This window comes from Camponotus floridanus, unplaced genomic scaffold, assembly GCF_003227725.1.
Source record: "Camponotus floridanus strain SB8 unplaced genomic scaffold, Cflo_v7.5 scaffold105, whole genome shotgun sequence".
Taxonomy (NCBI): Eukaryota; Metazoa; Arthropoda; class Insecta; order Hymenoptera; family Formicidae; genus Camponotus; species Camponotus floridanus.
In genome coordinates this window covers 577,817-593,238 of record NW_020229221.1, presented here as the reverse complement: position 1 = coordinate 593,238, position 15,422 = coordinate 577,817, and the positions used below count along the sequence as shown (strand labels likewise).

The 15,422-nt window shown below is 30.9% G+C and overlaps 4 protein-coding genes across 5 annotated transcripts; 3 read left to right on the top strand and 1 right to left on the bottom strand.

The window, feature by feature from the left end:
• The first annotated feature begins 458 nt into the window (after positions 1-458).
• On the top strand, positions 459-3,163 carry LOC105250194 (retinoblastoma-binding protein 5 homolog). The gene is made up of 7 exons (XM_011256164.3): positions 459-846; positions 1,165-1,190; positions 1,276-1,448; positions 1,640-1,868; positions 1,982-2,437; positions 2,512-2,920; positions 3,035-3,163. The coding sequence occupies exons 1-7, from the start codon at positions 828-830 to the stop codon at positions 3,118-3,120; spliced, it is 1,398 nt and encodes a 465-aa protein (XP_011254466.1). The 5' UTR covers positions 459-827; the 3' UTR covers positions 3,121-3,163.
• Positions 3,164-3,844: 681 nt separating this feature from the next.
• Positions 3,845-6,964, top strand: LOC105250193 (endoplasmic reticulum resident protein 29). Its single transcript, XM_011256163.3, has 3 exons — positions 3,845-4,267; positions 5,685-6,083; positions 6,330-6,964. The coding sequence occupies exons 1-3, from the start codon at positions 4,157-4,159 to the stop codon at positions 6,567-6,569; spliced, it is 750 nt and encodes a 249-aa protein (XP_011254465.1). The 5' UTR covers positions 3,845-4,156; the 3' UTR covers positions 6,570-6,964.
• Positions 6,965-7,234: 270 nt separating this feature from the next.
• LOC105250192 (ran-specific GTPase-activating protein) lies at positions 7,235-9,259 on the bottom strand. 2 transcript variants are annotated; one of them, XM_025411397.1, is made up of 5 exons: positions 9,019-9,259; positions 8,540-8,697; positions 8,176-8,462; positions 7,739-8,062; positions 7,235-7,506 (listed from the first exon to the last, which is right to left on the bottom strand). In XM_025411397.1, exons 1-5 carry the CDS (start codon positions 9,031-9,033, stop codon positions 7,496-7,498), a joined length of 795 nt encoding a protein of 264 aa, XP_025267182.1. In that variant the 5' UTR covers positions 9,034-9,259; the 3' UTR covers positions 7,235-7,495. The 2 variants fall into 2 exon arrangements, with proteins under 2 accessions (XP_025267182.1, XP_011254464.1); XM_011256162.3 differs by lacking the exon at positions 7,235-7,506 and having other exon boundaries at positions 7,515-8,062; positions 9,019-9,256.
• A 123-nt stretch (positions 9,260-9,382) lies between these two features.
• LOC105250191 (serine/threonine-protein phosphatase alpha-2 isoform) lies at positions 9,383-13,397 on the top strand. Its single transcript, XM_011256161.3, has 5 exons — positions 9,383-9,644; positions 10,770-10,901; positions 10,993-11,223; positions 11,313-11,641; positions 11,774-13,397. Exons 1-5 carry the CDS (start codon positions 9,590-9,592, stop codon positions 12,011-12,013), a joined length of 987 nt encoding a protein of 328 aa, XP_011254463.1. The 5' UTR covers positions 9,383-9,589; the 3' UTR covers positions 12,014-13,397.
• The last annotated feature ends 2,025 nt before the right edge of the window (positions 13,398-15,422 follow it).

The window sequence follows — 15,422 nt, the reverse complement described above, 5'->3', positions numbered from 1 at the left end:
GAAATATACCATAAAGTAATAATATGTGAAAGATATCAGAAATCTTCATTACACATTCTAAGATTGTATTATCACAAATTAAATTAGTATATTATATAATTATACGTATTATATGTTTATGTACTGTTATTATATTATATATATATATATATATATATATATATATATATATATATATATATATGTATGTATGTGTGTATGTGTGTATATGTGATTATCTCTAAAGAAAAATATTAAAATAGCAAAATTCTGCTTATAGAAATATATTACAAAAATAATATTAAAAAAGTTCATCAATTAAAATTGATGATATACGAAGAATGTATTTTCAATTTATAGCTTATTAAGATTTATAGTATAGTAAATTGTATATTTATATATAGACCGTATTCCAGTGGTTCCATATTCATTGCCAGACTGAAAATCTATAATTTACGTCACGTACACTATAGATTTTCAGTACTGCGACCAAAGAGAAAACTGAGAAGTGACGACTTATCTTATGACTCGTGACACCTCTCTCTTCTCTAGTCCGTCTTTCTTTTCTCTGCTGACAGTATCAGTGAATATCGAAATGCGACTATAGTATCATGAATATCATCAGGAAGGTATTATTGAAGAGAGAAAAAAATAAGGATTCCGACTTTCCCACATTCTAAGTGTAGAAAGTGCAGTAATCATAAAGTCTGTTCTTTTTAGCTGCACTGCTGCACTAGTGCAATAAGTTGGAAAGAGACAAACATACTTTCTTTCACTCTAACTAATTGCACTAGTGCAGCTAAAAAGAACAGACCCATAGTAAACACGTAAATTTTGATATTGTCAAAATGAATTTAGAACTATTAGGTAAATATTAAAGTTATTAAAGTAAGTGGTTTTCTCGTAAAATACATGTGATAAATAATATCTAATGTAATCATTAAATTATTATAGAGTTCACAATTATGTATGCAGTTAATTGCAAATATCTGGGAAACGATAAAGCTTCATTTGCAATATTGTATTTTTCATTCTTCTCAATATAAATTTTATTTGTAACTTTTAGTAAAAATAAAGATACAAAAAAGCTTTAAATTTCAACAATTTCATAGTATAAATTATACTTTTAGTAGATTATACTTTTAGTATAGGTTATAATATACTTTAACATTTATATTTTCACAGAATCATTTGGTCAAAACTATCCAGAGGTATGAGTATATCTCTTTAATTTTACCTTTATCAATGAAATGATGAGTAATATTAAAATCATATTTTTAATAATTATTTTTTTAGGAATTTGATGGCACGTTAGATTGTATATCTCTTGCTGTGACATGTACATTTAATAAGAGAGGGACACTACTTGCTGTCGGATGCAATGATGGGAGAATTGTAATCTGGGATTTTTTAACTCGTGGTATAGCTAAGATTATTAGTGCTCATGTGCATCCTGTTTGTTCATTGAGGTAAGTTATATATAGTATATGAAAAGATAGAACAATTTTGTGTATATAAAATGATTGAGATTATTACTTGTGAAAATATATGAAAATTTATTAAGAGAAAAATAATTGGGTTCAAAGAAAACAAAGAAATTGAATATTTTGAGAGAAATTAAATATTAAATATTAAATATTAAATTTATTACATTTTTTAGTTGGTCTAGAAATGGTCATAAGTTGTTAAGTGCTTCTACAGATAATAATGTATGCATATGGGATGTTCTATCAGGCGAATGTGATCAAAAATACAGATTTCCTTCTCCAATATTGAAAGTACAATTTCATCCAAGAAATCTTAACAAATTTCTGGTATGCCCAATGCGCCATGCTGCTGTTATGGTTGATGTTGAAGGAACACATAGAGTTATACCACTTGACGAAGATGTATGTACAATATGATATGCATATATATTGTTCAATCTTAATATATTCTAATAATTCTTTTCTCAACACATATAGTTGAAAATGAAAATAATTGATAAAAATATTCATTTCAGAGTGATTTAAACATAGTAGCATCATTTGATAGACGCGGGGATTTTGTATACACAGGAAATGCTCGTGGTAGAGTCTTAGTTTTAGATGCTGAAACATTAACTGTGAAAGCTTCTTACAAAATAACACAGGGTACAGCTAGTAATACAGCAGTGAAGAGTATAGAATTTGCACGACGAGGCTCCTGTTTTTTAGTTAATACATCTGATAGAGTAATACGTGTATATGACAGTACTGAAATATTAGCATGTGGCAAGGATGGTGAACCTGAACCAATTCAAAAATTGCAAGATCTTGTAAATAAAACAATGTGGAAAAAATGTTGTTTTTCGGGTGATGGAGAATATGTGTGTGCTGGATCAGCGAGACAACATGCATTGTATGTATGGGAAAAAAGTATAGGAAATTTGGTGAAAATTTTACATGGAACTAAGGGCGAGCTTTTACTCGATGTAGTGGTAAGAAATTGAATTTTTTAACTAAAATGTGATACAATAAATGTTCATAATGTGCCATTCTTTCTGTATAATAGTGGCATCCAGTTAGACCAATAATTGCATCCATATCATCAGGTGTAGTTTCTATTTGGGCACAAAACCAAGTGGAAAATTGGTCTGCATTTGCACCAGATTTCAAGGAATTGGATGAAAATGTTGAATATGAAGAAAGAGAAAGTGAATTTGATTTAAGCGATGAAGATAAGTCTGTGGTACAGGGAGAAGAGGCCCAGGATGAAGAAATAGAGGTTGATGTTGCATCAATTGATAGAGTTGCTGCATTTTGCAGCTCTGATGAGGAAACTGAAGACATTGGTTCCCTTCAATTTTTACCTATATCTCCAGATGTCGAAGATTCTGAAGATAATCAAGCGACACCACACGAAGTACCAATAAAGAAACATCGTTCGCACGATATAGATTTACAAGGGGCACCAATTGATGGTAAGATATTGCTGATGTAAAATAATTATATTTAGAAGCAATCATGAATAGTAATTTAATTTTATACTAATATTTAATACTAATATTCATTACTAATATTGACATAATTTACAGAAATTCATCCTTTGTTAAACAAAGGGAAGGATAAACCAACCACAAAGAAGGGAAGGCCAAGATTAGAACACAAAAAAGGAAAATGATTTAATATATAATAAAATGTATTGAAAGAGAGAGAAGAGAGAGACAACAAAATTTGAATATTTATAGTAAATAGTATATAGAAAACTCTTTTGACAAATTATAAAATTGTATAACAAATGTGAAATTGGTTATAAATGAATGAATGAATGAATGTGTGCAAATATAATTTGTATAATTTTTGCAATAATTTTATGCATTATATATTATTTTCTCACAAGATAATAAAGTTATAAGCTATAAATAATTTTATCTTAGCTTATGTTTATTTAGACAAATATATTATTTTGAAATATTATTTTAACAATATTTTTTTTTGAATTTTTTAGAAATTTGATATATTTAAGTACATAATACTGGAGTAAGATACTTGTTTGGTCATTAATTCATAATAATGGGGAGAGCACTATGAAAAAAAAGTAAAGGATAAATTTCCCCTATTTTAAAATTATCAGGATCAAATATTTTCTGTATTCTAGGATCTCTCCTTTTGCGATTTCTTTTATTTATATTAAAACTTATTCTATTAGTACATTCGTAAAATTAAAATATCGTAAGTTCTGTCATGTATTAATTTTTTTCTCACTCATGATGGTCATATAATCACGTGGCGAATGCAAGAAAACAATATAGAGGAGAAGCAAATTGTGAGAGAAAACAGCTGATTGAGAATAGAGAAAAATTTAGAATAAAGAATCTTAGAATATAGAGGAAATCGACTGTATATGTTTCTGTCGGATCTTCTACTCTACTTGATCTACTCCACTTTGATAAGCGCATGCAGATAGATAATTACACGAATTCGATCAGACGCGTTAACCGGGACCGGTACGTGGCCGGTCATTGAACGGTTAACGTCGTCGCTGTGTTTTCCAGTCGCGTATTACGTGCGCGCGTTTCGCAAGTGTCATTTACAGCTGTGCGGACTGCGGAGAGGACAGTGCCGTTCGTTTCGGCAAAGTCGAAGGAACAGGGTAGTTAATTGACTGACTTTGAGCAGACAGGTGAAATCGCACGAACACCAAAATCTCTCGGATCATGATTCGATCGAGCCTCGTGTTTATGCTCGTCATCGTCATCGCTTCACATGTTACTACCGGTGAAGATTGTAAGGGATGCGTGCCTTTGGACTCCTATTCGTTCGACAAGGTATGGAAAAAAAGCGTGGGAAGCACGATCGATAATTTTCGATATCAAATAGTATAAATCGAGATTCGCCAGATTCTTTTAATTTAAAAACAATACGCAAAAATATATTAGATTAACATTTGTAAAATATATTTTATTTTTATTATACGAGCTGCTTATATCTGGTATGTAAAATAAGAAAATTTTGTCTGTCAATGAAATTTGACTTAATTATGTTAATATAGTTGCGGAAACTGCTTTTAATTTTAGAAAATTTTAACAAATAATTTAATCAAAAGAGATAAAAATAGAAATGTGTGTATTTGTATTTTCTTTACAATTTTAAAAAGTGATGGAGATGAAATGTTCGATCGATTTTTACTACCTTAGCTTTAAAGTTACTATAGTTACGAGTAATCAGCCACGTTGGCAAGTTTCGTACTCTTTGATTCATAAATGTTATTTATTCATAGTAAATTGATTTATTCTATTAGGACAAATCGGGACACATTTCTTTGAAAGAATAGAATTTATATAGTTGTAATTAATTGCAAATACACAATTTTAATCACGAATATTTTATTATAATTTATCACAGATATAATTATAATAAAAGAACTAAAATTTTTCAGAAATAAGTTCAATAAGTTCAACTTATTTTATAGTTTTAAAACGAAATGATTTCATTAAATTAATTTTAATTTAATGAAATCATTAAAGGCGCGTTAATTATTTTTTTAAAATAAAACTTTTATTTTTTTAGCTATGTATATAGCTAAAAGTTTAATGAAATAATATATGAGACAGAACATATTATAAAAAATTAATATGTGTATATATGATATTTTATTTAAATAATCGCTTGAAATGTTTATAATAGCGATGTTTTCATAGTTCAAAAGGCATTTTAATCCAACGACTATTTAATCCATTGACTATTTAATTTATTTGATTTGATTAAAATTCATGAAAAAATTAACTTCTTCAAAATACAATATGATACAAATTTCAATAAAAATAGTTTCCATAGAACAATATGTTCATAATAATCGCTAAAATCGTGACTGACATTTGTATAACTATTGAAGCAAGAATAGGTGATAATGCTATCGTTGCACTCTTTTATGTGCATTTTTAAATGTACTATAAATATATAGGATATAGGAAGATATAATTCGACTATAAAAAAAAGAGAAAAGAAAAATATACATATAGCCAAATACATTGATGTCCACATTCAAAAGTATATCTCCAAAAAATATATCAATAGTCTTTCTCTTCGCAAGCGTGAAACAGTTTAACGGTTTCAATTATTAGCACTTGTTTGCAACTTTCTTAATATTTAGGGATTACTTAATACTTAGGAATACGTAAGGATTTTGCAGAAGGTATTCTCTGGAAACCTTTCATAGAAAACTTCTTTTTTTTATCACCACAGGTGATCCCTAAATTCAAGGCAGTACTTGTTAAATTCGACGTTGCGTTTCCGTATGGTGGCAAGCACGAACAATACGCGACAGTAGCAGCCGATACCAAGGATTCGCAGGATCTCCTGATAGCTACAGTAGGAGTCAAAGACTTTGGCAATAAGGATAATTCCGATCTAGCGCAACGCTATAATATCAAGAAGGAGGACTTCCCAGTAGTCTTATTATTCATACAAGGTAAATCGGGACCGATCAGATTTATCCCCGAGAGGGATTCTGATTTCACCGGTGAATACCTCAAGCGATTTGTCAGATCCAAGTCGAGAGTATATCTAGGCCTACCAGGATGTGTGGAACGGTTAGATAAGCTAGCTGAGGAATTCAAAGCCGCGAACGAAAAGGAGAGACAGGTAATTTAATTGTTAATAAAATGAGAAAGATATACTCTATTGAAATGTTAGATGAATAGAACATTATTTTTCAAGAAGCAAAAATTTGGAAATTTTTTAAAATCAAGATCGGAGTAATTATAGATATTAAAAAGTATTCTTTTGTATTTTATATTTTTTAATTTTTCTTGTATGTACCTTGTATATTTATAAATTTAATATAAAACAATAGAACAAACAACAAGAGGATGTTCCATTTTTTTTTAGGAAATATTAAAGAAAGCAAGGATCTTTGAAGAGACTCTACCAGAAGAGCAACGGGAAGCTGCAAAGATTTACGTAAAGACTATGGAGAAAATCTTGGAACGGGGAGATATATTTGTACAAACAGAAGAAACGCGAGTACAGGGGCTTCTTTATAGAGGAAAATTATCCAATCAAAAGAAACGTACGATGGAAGAAAGACGAAATATCTTACAATCTTTTTCAGCAAGGGATGAACTGTAGAAAACTATAATCAAATTTATTATTAATTATCCAAATGTCATTTAATAATTGAGTTTTAATTCGAATATCGATTATTTGCTTTTTTAATGGCTTCCTTGATCCGTTTCATCAAATTATATATAAATGTCAATTGGAATACACATATTTGGATATTATTCAAAATATCATAATATTGTTTCATTCCTTATTGAACTTTTCTGTGATGAAGCATTTCTTAATTATACTTTATGCAATATGTAAAAGACTATTTGCTATTTATACAATTGGTTATTTGTTGTGCTTGCGTTCCTTTATACAGATTCAAAATATAAATATAAGACAAACTAGGCGATAAATATTAAAAACATAGGTTTTTTACATCCAGGAATATATCTATCTATCAAATTATTAACTATTTAAGTAAATATAATAATTTGATTTCTCTGTTATATGTAAAAAAAAAAAAAAACAGCAAAAATTAATATTTATTGACAAATATTACTTTCCAAAAAGAAAATATGCTATTATCAGAAATTATAAATTAGATATTATGTCGTAAAATACACAACAAATTGACCAATTTTATATTATTATGTGATATACTTGCAATTCTTTCAACATATAACTTGATATTGTTAATGTGTAAGACAGACATGGTATGCAATCATTAACTATCAATAGAAAAATGTGATATAATGCATAAATCATCTTCCTGAATTAAAGAATAAATAAAATTTGGAAGATTTTCTGTTGATACAATTGTCGTTGTATTTATTAATTTTCTGTTCCTCTAACAGTTGACACACACACATTCTTTCATTTACACTCTTTCCAGTACAAATGCAATTTTGTATTGATTTACTCCCAGTTTAAAAAAATCACAGATAATATGTAACATTCGTATAAATACAGTTTTATCGCGTAACTTGAAAATTTATTCAGTTTTTCTATAACATTGCTAAAAAATGTATCTATATATTTATTGATGCTTAAATAATAAAACTTTAATGGCATGTGATATGCACGTCTGTGTGCATAAAATCGGAATGTGATATTTGATAATAAAAACTCCTCTGTTATCTGTGTCTCTGGATACATACACACACACACACACACACACATATATATATGTATGTATGTATGTATGTATGTATATATGCATATATATGTAATTCATTACTTTTTCTCACCTTCATCTTTTACTTTTAACTTTGTTATTTCGTTGATTATTTTCTCCTCATTTGTTGTTACTACATCTTCCTTTTCTGCTGATGCTGTCTGTACTTTCTCAATTTCTCTTTGCTGAGAAATCACAGCAGATTCTCCAGTCTGTTTAAGCAACTTTCCCTGGTCTTCATTATCAGTGCTTTCATCATAACTTACATCACTGCTGGATTCACTATTGCTTTCAATATTTTGCTTCTGTTCTGGATTATTTTTGCCAGCATATATTTCACATTCAGATCCCACAATCTTTTTAGCTTTTTCAAACGCTTCTTTCCACATTGATGCATCTAGGAAATAAATAAAAGAATATATGAATATATTTTTTTATTTATCATGTTTTGTTTTTTATAAAAATAAGATTTTTAATGTATTTATTCTTAAAATTTAAATTAAAACTTACTTTCAACATTCGCAAAACGTATTGCGAGTAATTCCGGTTTAAGTTGTTCATCTGCAAAATCAGCAAGTACACTCCAAACCCATGCCCTATCACTACCACAATTTGGTTTCAGTTCCATCCATGGAGTTACAAAATGATTAGCACAAATTTTAAGGGTTTTGTCTCTGCGCATAACTACTCTAACTGTATTTTTTGTTTTGTGTCTTAACAGTTTGACTTCTCCTGTGCCACGCTCCTTCCATTCTGCTGGAATATTCGATGTATCATAACGATATAATTTTGCTCGTCTGGGGATAAAAAAATATTACACGTATATTATTCTGTAAATCTATTATATAAATATTCTTATAGTTATTTAACTTACAGTTTTAACATCTCTGTCTCATCTTCCTCATTGCTGGACACTTCTATTAAAGGTAAAGAAACTATAGGTTCAAAATGTACATCATTTTCAACGTTCTCTTCATCATTGTCCTGAGTCTCGCAGTTGGCACCTTTCACATCAATATGATCGCCGTTAAGCTTAAAAAAAGAAAACAAAAAGCAAAAAACTATTTTGAAAAATTACAAAATACAAGATTTAGAATATAAAGCAAGATAAACGTATATCTAAATATGCATGGAAGTTGAAAGCAAAATAAAACAGACCGAGCTATTAAAAAAAAGATGTTTCCGCCTTTTGTACTTTATCTCGAAAGAATAACGCATAACCTATCGGCTCTTGTGATGTAATCTCGATCGGTAATGAATCAATCGAGATCGCAAAGTATTAATTTAATTAAATAAAGAAAACAAATAATGAAAGAGAGGGAAGAAAATTTCCTCAAAATACAGTATAAGTACCACGTTCTCCGGCATCTCTTATCGGTGTTGGCTAGAAAATTACAGATTACAGAAGCTGACAATCGTCACAATTTACACCAGCGATAGTTTTGCGATGTATAAAAAAATCGTTGCTCCCAAACTTCTCCCTCGTGAGATTTTTCCACGCGTGCGTAGTGCGTAGGGATTCTCTTCTAACCGGAATCACCGGGTGTGTACGATCATCTCGTTACATTGGCAGCGCCGAATAACGCGTCGCGCGTCGTTCGAGAAGGAAGGAAGAGAAAAAAAAAAAGAACCACGGCTAGTGCGCATGCTCGAGTGATCGAGAAGCGGACGAGCGAGCTCTCGGCGTGGCTCCGAAAGCAATAGGGGGGAGGGACGGCGGAAGGGAAGGAAGAGAAAGAGGCGGAAGGGAGTGGAGTGCGCGGTTATCCGGGCGGCCATTGCGAGGTACCTTGTACGTTAAAGTCGCGAGCGCGATCCCGAGTGTCGTGCGACACGCAAGCGAAGAAATCCAGGCGGATCGACTGTCATCCTCGTGATAAGGTGCTCCGTGTGAGGCCCGGGACGCGCACTAGACTCCGGCCCGATGGCTGAAACCGACAAGTTAAACATCGACAACATCATAGCTCGGCTCTTGGAAGGTAAAACTGGTCGATGCGCTCTACTACAGCAAGCAAGAGAAAAAGGGGGGGATGGCGACGCATCGCGGCTAACGTCGTTGGCTCGGCTCGCTCTCGTATGTCGCGTCTCGTATGTCGTCATCCTCGCGATCCTCCTCGCTACGCTCCCTCGACGATGCTACGACATCGCCCGCGACTCGATCTTTCCCTCGAAAGGGCACGAAAACGCCGCCCTGAATCACAGTCTTGTTACCCCCTGTCGTTACGCAATGTCCCCGAGATCCCCGAGATGATCGCATCTCGATAGATTCGCGTCCTCGCGTTAGTTTGTTTACGTAAAAAATGCGCGGTCGACAACCGCATATACATCTCGCTTTCGCCGTGACTCTGGGCGAGGTCCGTCTCTCCGTGATAAAGTCCTATTGTTGCATATCGGGTCTCTACTTTCACGTCGATAACTAAACGAAGATTATTCATTTTATCTATGAGTGCATTGAACTATCTGACGCCTAAACTGTTTTGTACCCTGGAAAATAAGGGAAAGAATATATTAATGAAGCAAGTGTCTTCGTTGACAAAATTCTCATTTATATAATGACCTACGTGTAGCTCATCGATTTAAATGTTCAGTACAAGATTTTTTGCAATTTTATATGAAACATAGATTGATTATGATTTATTGTCAATCAGTTTACGATCAATCGTTTCATATTTTAAAAAATGGTTGAAATGTTTATTTCTTCTTTATATATATTTGAAGTTTTAATGGTGCTGAGAATATCGAATTAATTATTATAGCAGGTGCATTTAGCACAGCGTTGCTTATTGAACATTTATAATTGGCATAGTTTTTTAAAATTTTGAATAGATGTTATAATGTATATCTATCATCAATAGCTGCTTACTAAGCAATTGTACAAAATGCACCTAATGTTTTGCACATGTGAATATACATGATATTGATTTATTCTATGTTCTAGATTTCTTTTATTACAAAAGTTGAGTAATTATATATTGAAAGATGTATGAGTAATTATATATAGAAAATATGTATTATAAGAATAATACAATTCACAATATATAATTGTAATATATTTATAAATACTATTGTCATCAAAGTATGATCTTTTCATATTTTTTTTCTAGTACGAGGAGCAAGACCAGGCAAAAATGTTCAGTTGACAGAAGTTGAGATTAGAGGATTATGTCTCAAGTCACGTGAGATCTTTCTATCACAACCCATTCTTTTAGAACTCGAAGCACCATTGAAGATATGTGGTAAGCAAATGTTATAAGTAAAAAAAAAGTTATTTTAATTCAAGCGAAAAATATATGTTTAATAATATTGATATAACATTTTTTGTGCAAGGTGATATTCATGGGCAATACTACGATTTGTTGCGATTATTTGAGTACGGTGGTTTTCCTCCCGAGAGCAACTATCTTTTTTTAGGAGATTATGTTGATAGAGGGAAACAATCTTTAGAAACTATTTGTCTCCTTCTTGCCTATAAAATCAAATATCCAGAAAATTTTTTTTTGTTGAGAGGAAATCATGAATGTGCATCCATCAATAGGATATATGGATTTTATGATGAATGTAATTATTTATTGTGAATATGAAATATCTTCATAATTTTTTTTCCCATTGTTCACTTGCTTATCTCTATAAATATAATTATATTTTAGGTAAACGTCGTTACAACATTAAACTATGGAAAACGTTCACCGATTGCTTTAATTGCCTGCCAGTTGCCGCGATAGTAGATGAAAAGATATTTTGCTGTCACGGAGGCCTGAGTCCAGATTTGCAGAGCATGGAGCAAATCAGACGTATCATGAGACCAACAGATGTACCTGATCAAGGATTGCTCTGTGATTTATTATGGTCTGACCCTGATAAAGACACTATGGGTTGGGGCGAAAACGATCGTGGTGTATCGTTCACATTTGGCGCAGAAGTCGTTGCCAAATTTTTACACAAACATGACTTTGATCTTATATGTCGTGCACATCAGGTAAAAATATTTTAAATATATAAATATATATTTTGATATATTCTTTTTATAATTTTGTATAATTTGATATTTTTTTTTTTTTTGTATAATTTGTATAATGCATTCACACAAAATCTAAATATTATTGCTCAGGTGGTGGAAGATGGTTATGAATTCTTTGCTAAACGGCAATTGGTGACATTATTCTCAGCTCCGAATTATTGCGGCGAATTTGACAATGCAGGTGCCATGATGTCAGTAGACGAAACTCTCATGTGCAGTTTTCAGATTTTAAAACCAGCCGATAAGAGAAAATTCACTTACGGTGGTTTGAATGCGGGACGGCCAGTGACACCACCGCGAGGCGCAAATAACAAAAATAAGAAGAAGTGAAATCCTTAGACTTGTCTTTTCAAATGGGATGCTTAGGATTTTGCAATTGCTATTCCCCGACCCACCATCTATTAAGACGTTACGTCCTTGTAAGAAAGAGTGAGAGAGAGAGAGAGAGAGTGAGAGAGAGGGAAAGAGAGAAGAATTATAATAATAATTATTATTATTATAATTATATTATTATTATTATTATTATTATTATTATTATTATTATTTTCAATTGACTATGAAGCCTGCAGAAATAGTAGTAATAATGAATCGGGACAATTATCAGAAAATCCGGAGAGGCGTTGCTTTTCACAGAGTTTGTCGAAAGTAGTAAATGATAGAGTATGTTTGTAGCTAAATGTGTTACTGTATAAAATAGTAGAAAACCTGATCTATCAACGATAAGATTAAAAAAGATTGTGTGCAAGATTGCCAATAACATTCTTAACAATTGCAAGGTTGAAAAATAAGCAAAATGGCACCAAAACTCACCACAATTCTTCACATTATCTCTCAATAATTAATCTCATATTATCTTGGGGTTCATTTTTCATTCATTCATCAGTGTTATCAGCATTAATTTGCCAAGAAGACCTCTTTCAATCATTTCGCGCTGTGACAAAAATCGACGTGATAATTATATTGCAAAATCATATACATATGCTGCTCTCACTTCATTTCATTATGTAAGTACGCTGTTAATGAAAATATCGATATACAAGTAATAACTAGAGCGATTGCCTAGACTTAATTCTTTAAAATATAATAGGTATTTATATAGCTCGATACTTCTGTAAGTTGCACAAATTTGTAAACGACTTCTATTACATCATACGTACTTTTATAAATATACATTTATATATGAATTGTGAAATACAGAAAGAAATAGATGGACGGAGAGAGAGAAAAAGAGAGACAAAAAAATAAGTTTCGCTTTAAAAACAAGTGTCAAAAACGTTTAATGAACTTCGAATGTATACATTATTGTCTTATGACGAAAATAAGTACTTGTATTGTGATTATTATGGTAGCAAGGCTTCTCTGGATTAATTAATATCAACGACACTACATACAATATCTGTAAACGCGAGAAGATTAATCGTATGATTAATAAATACATGCGAGAGCGCACATTGGTATCACTTTATGATAGGCGTTTAATTATGAAATAATACGGAAAGAAAGAAACGTGTTTTTTTACGATCGAGGGTTTTCCATCTCTCGATCAAGACAGTCCTGTATGAATCGAATCATTACTATTGTTAACATTATCCATCTTCCTCGCTTTCCACACATTCATTTTATTTAGTTTCCCTACTGCATCTCTATCTTCAGCATTTCCATTAGCCAATGCACAGAGTACAGATTCATCCTCGATAATATAAAAAAAAAAAAAGAAAATACGATATCTACGTAAAAAAATCACGACGTAAGGATCTTACGAGATCTTGAGACCGATCATGTTTAGCCTCCTCTCTTCATACATGTACACACATTAATTTCTTTTTATAAATAAAATTCACATAAAAGCATCCGTCATCTCTTCAATCGATACATACATACATATATCCATCATTCCGGTTGGCAATTTCCAATATGAGAGTTCAATCCCGTCTATTTCTGAAGTGAATAGAGCGAATAGAACGTGATATATTTCAATTTTGTCTCGTGAATATCTCGTATGTATGTAAAATGTATAAGAAAAATGCGCGATATAGGCACTATATACGATACTTAGAATAACGTGAACGTCCGTAACGCATTCATAGTCTTCACATCTATGTAAATATCTGCTCATCTAAAAAACATTAATTCGAAGTTTTTTCTCATTAATCGTATTGTATTTAGATATATGATCGTTCCGGCGGCTGTAATTTTATCTGCGTCGTATTAAGAGAGATACATGTGTACAAGAGGGCTAAGCCGATAACACCAATTATCATCTCGTCTTATTAAGCTCCTTGCGACGCACGTTCACTATCACTCGTAATCTTCGGAAATTTAAATACAGTATGAACAATATTAATACGATTAAGTCTTGAATTAAACTTTTCATTTATTGATAGGAACAATAAATAAAAGATCTATTTTAGTTGTATCTTTGCGTTTAAAATATAATAAGTATATATTTTAAATCAAAAGAAAAGAAAGTAGAACTTACATGTAGACAGCACAATTAAAACAAAAAATTATACATTGATTTATGATCAATAACGTATCAATCACTATCTTCTTCACATAACTTTCTGATATGTTCAAAGCATAGATTAATTAAGAATCTTTCTTATACAAGGATTATTATAGATATAAATTATAAATATAGTCAAAATTATGAGATAGCCAAGAAAACATTTATATCATTTATTTTATTTTTATTTTTTTTTTTGAATAATAGATTTATATTTATTTCTTCTCTCTTTTTCTTAACAATTCCATTAACATTATTGATAATTAATAATTATATACATATAATATTAATTATATACATATAATATTAATAATTGAAAATTTATTAATTACTGAAAGAGAAAGAAAGAAAATGGGATATTGATATGCGCCGCAGGAAGCCAAAGTACGCTCTAAAAACGCTTTTATTGGAAAGCTGTTATTTTTTTTCTTACTAAGTGAGATATTTCTTTAAGACCGATGCGAAGCGATGGTAAAAATAAAATATCGCGAAAAAAAATAATAGTACACCAATAGCAATCTAAAGATAAATTAATCGAACTCGCAAAAACCGTGAAAGAGATACCGAGAAGCATGAAAGAAGTACGTTAAAACAAGGAGTAAAGAATACTTATCTATGAAAAGTAGATGAATTAAAAGAAGTATGATTTTTTAAATCAAGGAGTCTCATAAAAATTGAGTTTGAAAATTATAATCTTTTTAAAGATTATATTTTTATTTCTACTTCATGTATTATAGTATCGGAATAATATGATTATCGATATAAGTGAACAATCTTGCCAATGGTATAATCTATCGATCTTTGAAAGCAAAGAATATAATTTATGCAAAATTTATTTTAATTCGCTTATTTCACACATTTAAGGCTTTAACTTATTGCGATGCTCAAAATTCCATCAAGATGTTTCTCATAAAAATAAAAAAAATACAAATGTTTTTTGCGCGCACACCATTAATCGATCAATCTAAAAAAAGTTTTACGATGAAAAGAAAGAGTGATTCCTTACGCGCGCGTAAGAAATTTTACATCTTCGAATGTGTATATATATGCGAATTTATCAAATATATATTGAATATATTAACGAAATTTGAGACTCTTATGAATGTGTCAGAATGAAATAAGTATAAGTATAGTGAACCTAAGTAAAGTTAATTATACTCCATTCGGCACTATATATATAATATGTACGTATAATATAATTATATTATTAAATAACTCTGTGAAAGGAAATGC